A 15,121-nucleotide genomic window follows, 5' to 3' on the forward strand; every position below is an offset into this window, starting at 1 on the left:
AGTGCACCAGACCCTCCTGCAGCAAAGCACCCCACAGCATGATGCTGCCACCCCTGTGCTTCACGGTTGGGATGGTGTTCTTCGGCTTGCAAGGTTTCCCCTTTTTCCTCCAAACATAACGATGGTCATTATGGCCAAACAGTTCTATTTTTGTTTCATCAGACCAGAGGACATTTCTCCAAAAAGTAAGATATTTGTCCCCATGTGCAGTTGCGACTCGTTTTACTGTGGATATAGATACTTTTATACCGGTTTCCTCCAGCATCTTCACAAGGTCCTTTGCTGTTGTTCTGGGATTGATTTGCACTTTTCGCACCAAAGTACGTTAATCTCTAGTAGACAGAACGCGTCTCCTTCCTGAGCGGTATGACGGCTGCGTGGTCCCATGGTGTTTATACTTGCGTACTATTGTTTGTACAGATGAACGTGGTACCTTCAGGCGTTTGGAAATTGCTCCGAAGGATGAACCAGACTTGTGGAGGTCTACAATTTCTTTCCTGAGGTCTTGGCTGATTTCTTTAGATTTTTCCATGACGTCAAGCAAAGAGGCACTGGGTTTGAAGGTAGGCCTTGAAATACATCCACAGGTACACCTCCAATTGACTCAAATTATGTCAATTAGCCTATCAGAAGCTTCTAAAGCTAAGACATCAATTTGTGGAATTTTCCAAGCTGTTTAAAGGCACAGTCAACTTAGTGTATGTAAACTTCTGACCCACTGGAATTGTGATACAGTGAATTATAAGTGAAATAATCTGTCTGTAAACAATTGTTGGAAAAATTACTTGTGTCATGCACAAAGTAGATGTCCTAACCGACTTGCCAAAACTATAGTTTGATAACAAGACATTTGTGGAGTGATTGAAAAATGAGTTTTAATGACTCCAACCTAAGTGTATGTAAACTTCCGACTTCAACTGTATGTGGCTACGCAGTTATTTGTTTATAACTTCCATGTAACTTCCATATAATGGAATATTTTTTTTTTTATGTTAGAGATGAGGAACACTTCATCATTTCCATTTCGTATTCAATCTACCTTTGTTAAATTACTGTATCTTTCCCCACTACACTCTCCTTCCATCCGGTTGATTACACTTCAAGAAGTCTCAGGGCATCCTTTGTTAGTATTGCTGCCCCTTTCAGAAAATCAGGAAGCGTCTAAAGGCATATATCTAGTAGATGACATAACATTGTATTCTCCCCTGCATCACAATATACAGAGATATGCACATTAGAATATCTTTGTTTCACAGTATGTCATCAGGTCCAGGTTCTCTTTCTCACCTTTAGAAGAGAGTTAACACTACTATGCTTTTCTTGTTTGTGGGGCAGGGAATTACGGCACCAAAGTCAACATTGTAGAAAAAATATGAATAACTCCAACATACACGATTTTACCTCTGCATATTTATTGTCAACATTTCGGTACACAACCTTTTTCAAGACCTTGAAATGTTTTGGAAAAGGTTGTACACCGAAACGTTGACAGTAAATATGCAGGAGTTATTTTTGTATTTTCTCTACGTCTCTTTCTCAGCTTGTCATGGTGTCCCTGAGCAAGTGAGAAAAAGTCCCCTCTCTCTCTCCTGGGACGGGACCTGCTGCTGGGTCTAATGAATGGGAGGATAGGTTAGGCTCTCTGACCTGGGGTTAAGGTCATATGGTCAGGGGTCAGGGTTCAGGTGTAAGGATCTGGCTATGGATTACAGCATCAATCCTCAGGGGATGTATTTCATCTAAAGTAGTGAGTGTGTGTTTGTGTTTCGGTATTAGTCATATTATGTCATGTGTGTGACAGTGCATATCATTTGTCATTGCTGTATTAAGACCAGACTAAAATTCGGATAGTAATACCAAAATGTATAGCATCTCTTAGGGGAGAGTCATTGTTCTATAACAGTCTGAGGTGTTGCGAGGGGATTGGGCAGAGGAGTTAGTCCAGGAGAAGGTTAATGTTCTGTCAGAGCCTGCTGTGTGAGGGCAGGGTACAGCTGGGGATGATTCTACAGTTTTCCTATAGACTTTTACAGTGAATCAGCTGTTTGCACCATGGCATCTTCACCTCCCTAGGGGCACGGCGGTATTTGGTTATGGAGAGAGGATGAGTAGGCATGACTGAGGTCAAAGTGCCTGATGACAGAGGTAAAAAGATCACCCCCTGATGTGTTGCCAATGTGGCCTACTGTCCCTGTCCCTGCTCCACAGGAGGTTCAGATTGCCTTGGATTCTATTACTTCCTTATGGGAGGTTATGGTTACCCGGCCGTACCCCTAGAAAATATCATCACGGTACCATACAACCGTCGGTACAGTTTGGTAACCATGGTTACTCCAACCCCTAAAGGATAAATTATATAACCATTGAATTTGAGAGGGAAAGAGAGCAATGGACTAGTCTTTACTTTACACTACCTCATATCAATGGACAAGTCATTACTGTACATTAGCTCATATTTCGCTGGCTTCCCATCAGTACTCAGAGCCCATCAGATCCCTCCTATGATGTTTACAGCAGTCCACTACACACATAACCTCCCTCAATGTTAGCCTACTACAGTGGTGTAGTGCTGTTGTTTAGGTGTGCGAGTGCAACAATTTGTAAAAACATTATGTCATAATTTCTCAATCCAAGTTTGTACCAACAGATATAGCCTATTGAATATTAAAATGCATCTTCCAATTGCAACGTCTGCCCTATGCCCACACATATTGTCTCAAGAAAATTGTATATTTTATATGTTTATTCGTCACATACTTTGTATACAACAGATTTAGACTAACAGTGAAATGCTTACTTACGGGCCCTACCCCAAAATGCAGAGAGAACACCAAGTTAGGCATATCTAATTTCAAAATAGGCCATCATCACTGTCAATGGTGAATGATCATTCTTCACGTTTTACTGGTCAAATGTCCAAACTGTGTCTCCATACCAATCATTTGATCTCAATCAGTTTCATGGGAATATGCATTTAGAGCTTCTTCAATTACTGTTTTGTAAGAGAATTAGAGCAGATGATTTTAACAAACTATTAGCCTTTCTTGTATTTTGTTTCAATCAAACATCCAGTATAACCTGCCTAGTGGCGCGCGCAGTTGACTTTTGGCTGCATGAGATAATACTGTAAATGTGACTTCATCTAACCATCCTAAAATGTCATTAGAAATGAGGAGGTGTTTTTGGTGTAACAGTAATGTTATAGGCCTACTATGCTATGATATTAGATTCAGTTCTGTTATGTAAAATACAAATGAATCATTATGTGATCTTGCGGGACATTGATTCAGCTTCAATTTTCTTTCCCAGAAATATGTTTACCAGCGTTGTCTATTCTCAAATTGAAAAAAGTGAGGGAGATCCCTCACGCTCCGGCAGCACTACACCACTGGCCTAAACTCCTGAGTGGCGCTACACCTCCGGCAGCACTACACCTCCGGCAGCACTACACCACTGGCCTAAACTCCTGAGTGGCGCAGTGGTCTAAGGCACTGCATCGCAGTGCTAACTGTGCCACTAGATCCTGGTTCGTATCCAGGCTCTGTCGCAGCCGGCCGCGACCGGGAGACTCATGGGCGGCGCACAATTGGCCCAGCGTCGTCCAGGGTAGGGGAGGGAATGGCCGGCAGGGATGTAGCTCAGTTGATAGAGCATGGCGTTTGCAACGCCAGGGTTGTGGGTTCGATTCCCACGGGGGGCCAGTATAAAAAAAAATATGTATTCACTAACTGTAAGTCGCTCTGGATAAGAGCGTCTGCTAAATGACTAAAATGTAAAATGTACTAGTAGGTCACACTTCAGAGCAGTGAGGGTCTGTCTGTTTATTTCAAAGGATCTTTGACCTTCAAAGTGATTACACTTGAGGGAGTGTCTGTGACTTTCACACCTAACTACACCTATCTACAGTATGGTACTAGGTTAGTATGGTACTAGGTTATTCTTTGGTTATTATTAGACTATTCTCTATTGACACTAGGGTATGATACCAGGCTGAGTGAGGTTTTAGTGTAGGGAAGTGGATCGAGGCCTGTGTGTATATGCCTGTCCGTCTGTCTGTTTGTGTGTGTCTTTGTGTCTTGTATTGGTCTTTAAGTGAATCATGGGGATGGTGTCATGGGGAGGTGGGTAGGGGAGGGTATTGGGAGCGGGCGGGCGGGCGGGGGAGGTTTCTTCTTGTGCTCTCTCCAGCCTTGCAGCAGAGTGTCCCCACCTCTTCCCTTTTCCCTTTGGTCTCAGGCTCTGGGCTCAGGTAACACTCCATAAGGATATTATCACAGGTCATGGTGAGAAGTAGAGGCCTCGCCTGCCTCCACATGCCCCTGTGTGTGTGTGTGTGTGTGTGTGTGTGTGTGTGTGTGTGTGTGTGTGTGTGTGTGTGTGTGTGTGTGTGTTTCCCCGGAGGCACTCAACTGCACCTGTCATATGTCCTCCAATCCTGTTGTGTCTTGCTGTTGATGTGTCTGCCTGTTTGCTGACCTCTGCGACCCCCTGCCAAGCCCCCACGCCTCACGCCTCACGCCTCACGCCTACCCTCCTTTCACTCCCTCCATCCCAGGTGCTTGCTGTCTCTCCAGCCGTTGCCGTGCCAACAGAGCAGCCCATATTCTTTAGCTGGTGATCTGGGATGGGAAGCAGCAAGGTTTGGTCCGGGCTCCATCAGCCACCTCTGGCAGCTGCCTGCCACTGCAAGCTGGGTGACATGACCCTCACTGTGCCCACACACAACCATGCCACATGTTAGCATCACATTAGCCCCACATTAGCCTCATCAGTTAGCCTTAACAGTAACATATGGAAGAAGAGAGAAGATGACCTTACCTAACTCTATCTAGTTAGAGTGCTATGTATGGAGTCCCTCCTGTTAGCCTATTTGTAGTAATTTGTTTTGATGGTAGGAAGTTGATTGAATCAGACTGAGACAGTCATTCCCTGTGGGTGGGACACGGCTCTCTAGACATCGACAGCAGGCTTTGGGTTAGATCCAACCTTTAATGAATCAGCATACAGGGAGATCATAGACACTAAGGAAGGAAAGAGAAATGGAAAAGATAGATTAGGACTGAGGGCGTAAAGAGGAAGGACAGCAGGAGATGTTGGATATGAGAAAATGTACACGATTCAGTAAAGATAAGATAAAAGGAAGATGACGCAAGGTGTATCAGTTGTTGAGATGTTTGGCACTTTGACCTCTCCCCCTTCCATCATCTTATGTCTCCCCTCATTCAACCCCCTCCCCTGCAGTCTACGGTGTGAATCCTCCTGACAGCTTTCCCCTCCAATCACAGCTATGCCAATCAACAGATCCCCCCTGGAACCAGGCTCATCCATATGACCTGTTTGGCTTGCACTTACCTGTCTGTCTGTCTGCCTGTATATCTGTCTACATTCACTGTATGTGTCTTTCTCTGTCTGATGCCCCACTCCTTACTCTATACATGCTCCATTATCTGCCTGTGTCCCTGTCTGTCCCTGGCTGTCTGTCTCGTTCTGTCTCTTTGTCCGTCTGATCTGGATAACTCGCCAATTGGATCAACTCTGTTTTTTATTTATTCACTGATCACCTACGCCTAGGATTCAGAGATCCATTTGTTTTCACTATAAGGCACTAAATGGATGTTAGACAAGAAGGGGAATGACTAAAGGAATGGGGGTAAGTGGTGTAGCTTCTGGTTTTCCAGAAATCCCAGTTGGAGGATACTAGAATTCCTGCTTATTCCCTTCTGATTACTGGAATCTTCCAACTGGGATTTCTAGAAAACCTGGGAATTATGGAAAAGTTACCAGAATTTTGCAACTCTAGCTACACCACTTACCCCCATTCCTTTAGTCATTCCCCTTCTTGTCTAACATCCATGTAGTGCCTTAAAGTGAAAACAAATGGATCACTGGACAGACAGATATGATATGGCACGTAGTCCTCCCTAGATTGCAGCATGCGTTTCTCAGAGTCTATGGGCCTTACATCTCAGAATCTGGCCTGCAGGCAGCAAAAACTAGCTGAGAGATTGTTTTGTATGTGCATTCCATTGCTTGCGCTGTGCTAAACTGGAGTATAATGGCACAGTGAAACTCTGCATGCCTCTGTTGTACTGTATATAAGTGAAATCCCACCAGCCAGCCAGTGTTTATGGAAGGACACAGGGCACTAGATTTACAGTCTCTCTCTTGTGTTAGGCAGCCCAACCCAACCACAGATACTGGATTTGCATTTGTGGACTGACCCTTCACACAGAGAGAGCCCGACCAGACAGAGATATGTCTGCGGTCCTACCACAGTGACTGACCCCTCAAACGACCAGGGACACAGCCATCTGTAGCCTCAACCACAGACTTACTGATACCTCAGGAACCACAGTTACCATCCTCCCTCCTCCTTGATAACCCATATGGCTAACCAGCCCACATACATCCTCTAACAGCCCTCTGGAAAGGGATTAACCTCACTCAGCCAAGCGATTAGTTCCTTGTATCTATTTGGCGGTTAACATGTTGTGTGTGTGTTATGTTTTCACCCTCCCACATCACATCTTATCCCTCCTTTTCTCTTTTCTCTCGCTCGCCTACTTCTTTCTCCTCTCAGCCTTTCTGATGTACTGCCTCCAGCCATCTCCCTTCCTCTCTGACTCCTCTGATTTTGCATGCCCATGTCGTGTCCGTTTCTCGTCTTTATTCTTTAGTCCTTATTGTGCTCTTTTACTAAAACAAAGTCTTTCTTTTTTTGTTTCCAGGCTTTTTATGCTTCTCCTATCTCCTCTATTTCTCTTCCAGCTTCGACTGAACTAGGCTGTGGTGTCTGTCTCTGTCTCACGTTCATTTGAGTCAGTAACCTCACTTTGTTCATTCTGTTAATCCTCCTGGTCTTAACAAAGACAAATCCCCCCTTTTCACTCTTTCTCACCCTCTGCTGAGATAAATCTTCAAATCTACTTCTTCTGCACTCATCTTTCCCACAGCACCCATTCCTAATCTCACTTCCTCTCCCGCCATTTCTACAGTGCACCTGCACTCTATTTTTCCTCTCTCTCTTCCTCTTGTCATTTTCCAGTGCCTAATCTGTAATTAGTGTTGTCTGTCTATGTGTCTTGACTTGTGTCACCTGCTATAGCTCAGCATGTCTTCTGCTCACCAGACTGGTACAACATATTGGCTAGGAGCACTTTGTTTCCAACACCCAGTCCTCCCCCACCCTGTCTTCTCTCTTTTAATATTTTGTTCATTAATTGTGTCGATTTTTGTGGCTGTTTCGCAACTATCACACTGTTACATGCTTGTAATGACTAAGGTTTGGAACTAAGTGTGCATGTATGCGTGTGAAGGTGTGTGTGTGTGTGTGTGAGTGTAAGTCACTAACATTCCGTGTTACTCCCAAGTCTGGGGACATTATCAGTCACGTTCAGATCTGACACAAGACATTGCCTCACCTGTGGTGGGAAGCCATTTGATGCGCTGCAGGTTGCAGCACAGACCTGAGGCTGGCTCTTTGTCTTCAGAAGCAGGATTCTCCTAGTGCTCCGTTGGCCTCTCTCCCAGTCTTTGTCCTGACTGTGTCTCTGTCCCTCCCCTCCAGCAGGAGCCTGGGTAAGCCTGGGAGCCAGACCCCAGATGAGGCAGGCCGCCTCGGGAACCCCTCTGTCACAGACCTGGCCAACTCTGTCACCACCAGCGACATTCACATGGTAAGAAAACCCGCTCCCTCCCTCCCTGTCTGTGTTAATGATTGTTCATCTGTACTCCTCTCTGCATGTCTATGGGTTTACCCACCGCCACCCACTTGTAGCAGAATTTAGATTTGCAAGATGTCTTAAATGACAAACATGCTAATTACGTGACATTTCCCAACCCAGCTTGGCTATCACAAAGGAGAAACTCAATAGAATAAGCGTTATTCAGCAAAAGCTGGTAATTACGCTGAGAACCCAGTGCTGTGAGTGGTGGGTGGACAGGGCGGGGGGGTGGGGGATGGGTCCTGTGTTATTATGTGGGTTGCATGTCTGCGTTATGGAGGTCCCAGTGATGCTTAATGATGATACTTTCACTTTGAGTGGGAGCCAACAGGGCTTGTCTGTGGGATCAGACCCGCAGTTCTCCACAGTCTCTTTCCATCTCTGGTCTCTCACTATGTGGGTCGAAGTCTTTTACTAGGCCTAGTTAATAACTATAACTTTTTTAAATCACTGAGGCACTGTTTTATTTTTTATTTTGGGGTCATTGTGATACTACCTATGCAGGAGTTTAGGAGTTTTGTCTGCGTTTACAAAAGTGAGTGTGTTTGCATAATCCCGGTACCCAGAATCAAATCTTGCGTGCGCTGGCCAGCTACGCCAGTCTGTCACAAGAGATTGGTGTTTGTGCATATTATGTTAATAATATGTTTATTTTAGTGTTCTGACACTCACATGGTCTGGGGGTGGAGAGATGTGTATAGTGTAGGTGGACTCAGAATGTGGCTGTATTTTGTGTAGGTGGAGGTGGAGGTTCTGTATCTATGTGGGTTATGTGGGTTTCAGGCGAAGAGATTGGGCAACAAGTACGTGAGAATAAAAAAGAACGAAAAATAGATTGACCCTGAAACATTTTGACAACTGTAGGTGGGACAGATTTCAGGAGAGAGCTGAAAAATGGTGTGTGCGTGCATGCGTGCATGTGTGTATGTCTGTGTGCACATGTGTGTGTTTATGAAAGACAGACAGACATCAGACACCAAGAGAGTGAAGGAGGAGAGGTGATCCGATTTAGAACGGAGAGGCATAGCGACAGCGAGATGTGTGGGAAAGAATACAGAATGTGAGATTAAATTCCAGGAACTGCACCTTGGGCCAAGCCTCTGGCCCTCTCTATCAGATAGCAGCCTTTTAACTGGATTTCCTTCCCTCCCTCGGGGCCCAGCTCCAGTTAGGCAGGGGGTCTCTCTACTCACAGAATATCTCCTGCTTCTCATCTCCAGATATGCCTTCTCCTCCATCGCTCCCTCCCTTATCGCTTAGTAAAGCCCAGACATATGACATAACATTATCTGAACATTAGGCTAGCATGATGGCGGCATTGCACGTGAGTTCCAGTGCAGTTTGACTGCCCCCTTGTGGATGAGGAACAAAGCTCCTTGTTCACCTTGGGTGTCCATGTCCCTGAGCGTGTTTCATCTGTGTGTTCCATGCTGGGAAAGGGTGGGGGTAGTGGGATGAGGGTTGTTGAGTGTACATAGGGAGAATCTCAATTGCATACTCCTCGTGTCCTCTCTCCTTTCTCCTCGCCTCCTTCTCAAAACCCATTGGATGAGAGTGCCAGAGGTCCCTCCCCTCTGACCTTCTCCTCCAATGGGTTTTGAGAAGGAGTCGAGGAGAGAGGACGCGAGTAGTATGCAATTGCGACTCTACCATCGTCTTTGCTGGATAAATATTAGAGTTCTCTGCTGCTGTTCTCTCCCAGCTCTCTCCAGGCTCAGAAGAGGACACAGAAGGGCCTGTGGTTGAGAAGTTGGGCCGGATCCAGTTCAGTGTGGGCTACAGCTTTCAAGACTCCACCCTGACCGTCAAGATCCTCACGGGCCAGGAGCTCCCCGCCAAGGACTTCTCTGGCACCTCAGACCCCTTCGTCAAACTCTACCTGCTGCCTGACAAGAAGCACAAGCTGGAAACCAAGGTCAAGAGGAAGAACCTCAACCCTCGCTGGAACGAGACCTTCCTGTTTGAAGGTCAGACTGTGAAATCACCCTGCACACAGAGGATGCGTACGTAATGGTGCCCAATTCCATATATAGTGCACTACTTTTGTCCACATCCCTATGGGCCCTGGTCAAAAGTAGTGCACTACATAGGGAATAGGATGCCATATGGGACATATACAGATACTCTAGCTACAGTACAACTAATGCACATTATAAAAAACACGCATCTGGTCTTAGAACAATACACATAACTAGACTTATGGCTATTGGTTATCCTGTATAAAGTCTTAAAGAGTACTCCCTAAACCTCTGTCCAACACATATTAGGCTCTTATCTGTCTGTGTGTGTATCTGTCTGTTCCTCCCAGGGTTCCCCTATGAGAAGGTTATCCAGAGGACCCTCTATATGCAGGTGCTGGATTACGATCGCTTCAGCAGGAACGACCCCATCGGGGAGGTGTCCATCCCCCTTAACAAGGTGGACCTGGGCAACCAGCAGACCTACTGGAAGGAGCTGAAGCCCTGCAGCGACGGCAGTGTGAGTAGAGTACACACACAGACAAGGACAGTCACAGAGGGACAGCGGAGGAGGGGAGATGAGAGGGGAGGGGAGGAGAGAGGGAACAAGGAGAAGGAGGGATGACAGGGAGAGAGAAGGGGAGAGAGGAGGGGAGGAGAGAGAGCGAACAGGGGAGGGGATAGAGGAGATGGAGGGAGAGAGGGTTGGTGAGTGGTGATGTCATAATGGCTGATGTCATTGTGTTTCTCAGGGGAGTCGAGGAGACCTGCTGGTGTCACTGTGCTACAACCCCCAAGCCAACACCATCACTGTGACCATCATCAAAGCCCGCAACCTCAAAGCCATGGACATCGGAGGCACCTCTGGTACAGGACATACAGTACTCTGTCATCACCTGTTTCCTGTGCTACAGCCTGTTGTCTACCTTAACATGTGTCAATGTGGTTTCAGTATCTCTCTATCCATACAGCGTCCCAAATGACAGCCTATGCTCTAGATAGTGCACTACTTTTTATGGGCCCTGGTCAAAATAAGTGCACTATATAGGGATTAGGGTTCCATTTGGAATGCAGGCTGTGTTTAAGTGAAGTCTCCCACATCAGATCCCTATGTGAAGCTGTGGCTGATGCACAAGGACAAGCGTGTGGAGAAGAAGAAGACGGTGACAATGAAGCGCTGTCTGAACCCCGTGTTCAACGAGTCCTTCCCCTTCGACGTCCCTGCCCACGTGCTCCGAGAGACCACCATCATCATCACCGTCATGGACAAGGACAAGCTCAGTCGCAACGATGTCATCGGCAAGGTACCGCCCCCTCGTAATGCCCAGACCACCACCCACATACATCACCAGTCCACACTGACCCCTGCTGGCACATACTGAGACACACACACATGCACACGCACACATAATACACCCTGCTCTTACACACACTAACACAAAGACACATTAACAGTCACTGTCTCAAGATTGCTCTTACATACTGACACAGTGAGATTGATATCCATTGATTCTGTGGCTTGTTTGTGGCACACAGAGCCACTATCCCATTGATTTTCTGACACACTGTAACCCTGATACAGGCTTCCTTACTATGGATCCAGTGTCTGATAGTGACCCCTAAGTAATCCAAACACGCCTCATCACCGGCTCTGGCCCTTTCACCCACAGTCTAATCACCATCAGTACAACACAGCTGTGGCTTGCTTGGGAGCCTCCATCTCTCTATCTTAACATAAATCTAGTTCTCAAACAAATATTTTCCCCTGGTTCCCCTGCTCTGAAAAGTGCTGCGAGTAAAACAGCTGTTTCATCCTAATGACTCTCCTCAGCTCCCGATATGAGTTAAATTCAGATTAGGGTGATTGGCTAGCTTTATGGTGACAGCAGGGACACTCCAGACTGTAGAGAGTTTAGTTTACCTCTCGCTGTTTTGCCATGTTTGAGTATGAGTAATATCAAATCAAATCAAATCAAATTTTATTGGTCACATGCGCCGAATACAACAGGTGCAGACATTAAGTAAAATAAAGTAACAGTAGGGAGGCTATATATACAGGGGGGTACCGTTGCAGAGTCAATGTGCGGGGGCACCGGCTAGTTGAGGTAGTTGAGGTAATATGTACATGTGGGTAGAGTTAAAGTGACTATGCATAAATAATTAACAGAGTAGCAGCAGCATAAAAAGGATGGGGTGGGGGGGGCAGTGCAAATAGTCCGGGTAGCCATGATTAGCTGTTCAGGAGTCTTATGGCTTGGGGGTAGAAGCTGTTGAGAAGTCTTTTGGACCTAGACTTGGCACTCGGTACCGCTTGCCGTGCGGTAGCAGAGAGAAACAGTCTATGACTAGGGTGGCTGGAGTCTTTGACAATTTTGAGGGCCTTCCCTCTGACACCGCCTGGTATAGAGGTCCTGGATGGCAGGAAGCTTGGTCCCAGTGATGTACTGGGCCGTACGCACTACCCTCTGTAGTGCCTTGCGGTCGGAGGCCAAGCAGTTGCCATACCAGGCGGTGATGCAACCAGTCAGGATGCTCTCGATGGTGCAGCTGTAGAATTTTTTGAGGATCTGAGGACCCATGCCAAATCTTTTCAGTCTCCTGAGGGGGAATAGGCTTTGTGACATCAGATATCCTGCTTACATCATCCATCTCACCCCCCTCGCTCTCTTTCACTCCATCTCTCTCTCCCCCTGCCCTCCTCCCCTCTCCCCTTCTCTTTCTCTCTCTTTCTTCCCACCCCCTCTCTTTTCTCTCTCTCTCTCTCTCTCTCTCTCAGATCTATCTCTCGTGGAAGAGTGGTCCGGCGGAGGTGAAGCACTGGAAGGACATGATGGGTAAACCTCGTAATGCCGTGCAGCAGTGGCATGCCCTCAAGGCCTGATACTGTAGGTCCAGCGACATCCACCCAGACCATCCCACCCAGCCCCCTGCCCTCCCACCCTATCGTTATGCAGAAGGCTGACTCGCTGCGGAACATGGGTACAAATAGCCACCCTCTCCTCCTACCTGTCCTCTCTCAGATCCCTAATGAACTTCACCTTCCTCTACTCTCCTCTGTTAAGCCGGGTCCTTTCTGAGTCTTGTTTCTTTTACCTTCCTCTTAACCGTTGTTTTTTCTCCTTTGTCCTTTCACCTTTACCCTGTTTGACTCTGGAGCAGTACACTCTGCCAGCCCTAGGGTGAGCCTCAGCCACCAACAAAAACAGGGTCAAATAGACAATATAAGAATCCTGCGTAAGGAGCTGTAACATTGTATCTGTGACTGTGTGAAAGACTGACTGGCAAGCCACTGACCTGGGCCAGGAATCCAGTTCCACCATTCATCCTGTGTCTCTCCATCACTCTCCTGTGGCAGTGAGGGGAGGCGTCTTCTCTCCCTAATCACTGCTCTCTCTGTCGTCAGGAGCGACCTGGTTGGCTGTTCATCTTTTTTTTTTTGCTTCCCATGTTGACCCTTTGCTCCGTTCCCTTCTGCAAACCCACAGAGAATACAACAGGAAGGATGGATAGAGAGAGAGAGAGAGAGGCAAGCCAGTGGAATAGAAGATGGACTGTCTGGATCATAAAGGAATTAGACGTGACACTGTCACTCCACCCCACTCATCATCTCTCCCATCTCTTTCTCTGGCACCACTGTAGTGATTCTTCCTGACTGGACCCCCTTGTTGTCTATGCGTGCTGTGGGTGATGTGCTGTAACTCCAAATGACGTTCTAGATCGAAAAATGAGAAAATGACTGATCATTTACACTGGTCCATGGGGGAAATGTAAAAAGACATTCCTATTTTCTGGAGAGAAAAAATTAATACGGACAGAAAAAGAGTAAAGTCATCAATGTTGTGTTTTGTTTTTGTTTTTTTAAAAGCCTAAAGAGACCAATCAAAATGTTCTTCCAGAGACCGTAAATAGAAGCAAAAAGACAGCTATTATTCCGTGTGTGTGTGTGTGTGTGTGTGTGTGTGTGTGTGTGTGTGTGTGTGTGTGTGTGTGTGTGTGCGCATGTGCGTGTGCGTCAGCGTCAGCTAGTGTGTGAATGCGAGTGTGAGTGCGAGAGCAAGTGTGAGTGCACGTGTGAAAGTATTGGGCTTGCACTGCTATTAAATGAATAACGACAATATTACTGATAATAATGATGATAATAATCATCATCAGTATTCTACTGGATATGTTTGAAGACTTGGCGAGGTCACAGCGGATAAGCAGTGACAGAGGGAGAGGGGTACAGTCTGTAGGGTAATGCCTGCTGCCTGGTGTGGAAAGGGAAGCAGAGGAGGAACTTGACATGAACCATCTGAGCTGCTTTCTCGCAATTGCATCATCCACTGCAGATAACCATAAATAAATGCCCCTCTCCCAACCAAGTCAGTTTTGTTTCTAAAGGTGCACTAAGACAAATGATCTTGTCCCCATCAAGGTTGTTAACATGACCTGTTTGTCCCTGTCAGTAATGTTGTGTAATTCTGCCTGTCTATTGGAACCTGTGTCTGTTACATCAGTTAGTCTGTAAGTCAGTTAGTCAACATCTTATTCATTAGTGTGAATGTTATAGTCCCCTGTAGCTCAGTTGGTAGAGCATGGCGTTTGCAACGCCAGGGTTGTGGGTTCGTTTCCCACGGGGGGCCAGTATGAAAATGTATGGACTCACTAACTGTAAATCGCTCTGGATTAGAGCGTCTGCTAAATGACTCAAATGTAAATGTTATAGAACACATTGTTATAAGAATGTTAGTGGATAAATGTTTAGGGACTTCCATTACTGGCCAAACCCCCTCTGTTCTGTACTGCTCCTGATGTTAGATAGTTAGGGTGTTAGTGGGTCTTCAGGACCACGGCTGTTACGGACCAAACCCCCTCTGTTCTGTCCTGCTTCAGGACCAGGCTTTTCCATTAGTGGCCGGACCCCCTCTGCTCTGTCCTGCTCCTGATGTCATCCTGGTGTGACCTCTTCCAAGCATCAGTCTCTCTCTCATCACACAATGGTCTGAATGACAGCAACAAGAGTAATAATATCAACTAAATGTATTTTCTGTTTACATTTGACTGTTTATTTGCATCTACTGGATGTGTGTGTGTGTGTGTGTGTTTGCAATGTGTGTATGAGTGTGTCAACATCTGACTGTTAGTTTGTGTGTTTGTATTTACTGTGTATGTGTGTGTGTTAATTTTCATAATATGGAATCTGTTTTTTTAGCTGTTTTTATTCTGTATAAAGATGTTCAGTGAATTATTTATGTTGTCGCTGATCGCTAAGGAGGTAAAGATTACAGGGATGTTGGAATGTGACAAAGGGCATTTGTCTGCTTTCTATTTGTTGGGGTTTTATGGGTTGGTTGGGGAGGGGGCCGAGTCTGAGTGAAGAGAGAAGGAAAAGAGGAGGGAGAGGGGAGCTCATTATATCTGACAACACCACATACAGCATATTCTATTCTAGCCCTGTTC

The 15,121-nt window shown here is 46.2% G+C and overlaps 1 protein-coding gene across 1 annotated transcript in view; it reads left to right on the forward strand.

Moving 5' to 3' along the window:
• syt7b (synaptotagmin VIIb) overlaps positions 1 to 14,298 on the forward strand; it is a 111,742-nt gene extending 97,444 nt beyond the window's left edge. The window contains exons 6-11 of the mRNA XM_045215276.1: positions 7,568 to 7,676; positions 9,427 to 9,691; positions 10,033 to 10,202; positions 10,435 to 10,549; positions 10,787 to 10,986; positions 12,459 to 14,298. Of these exons, the coding sequence (XP_045071211.1) occupies positions 7,568 to 7,676; positions 9,427 to 9,691; positions 10,033 to 10,202; positions 10,435 to 10,549; positions 10,787 to 10,986; positions 12,459 to 12,563 (964 nt within the window). The 3' untranslated portion in view covers positions 12,564 to 14,298. The remainder of the gene's footprint in view (positions 1 to 7,567; positions 7,677 to 9,426; positions 9,692 to 10,032; positions 10,203 to 10,434; positions 10,550 to 10,786; positions 10,987 to 12,458) is intronic.
• The last annotated feature ends 823 nt before the right edge of the window (positions 14,299 to 15,121 follow it).

Source organism: Coregonus clupeaformis, unplaced genomic scaffold, assembly GCF_020615455.1.
Source record: "Coregonus clupeaformis isolate EN_2021a unplaced genomic scaffold, ASM2061545v1 scaf0417, whole genome shotgun sequence".
NCBI lineage: Eukaryota > Metazoa > Chordata > Actinopteri > Salmoniformes > Salmonidae > Coregonus > Coregonus clupeaformis.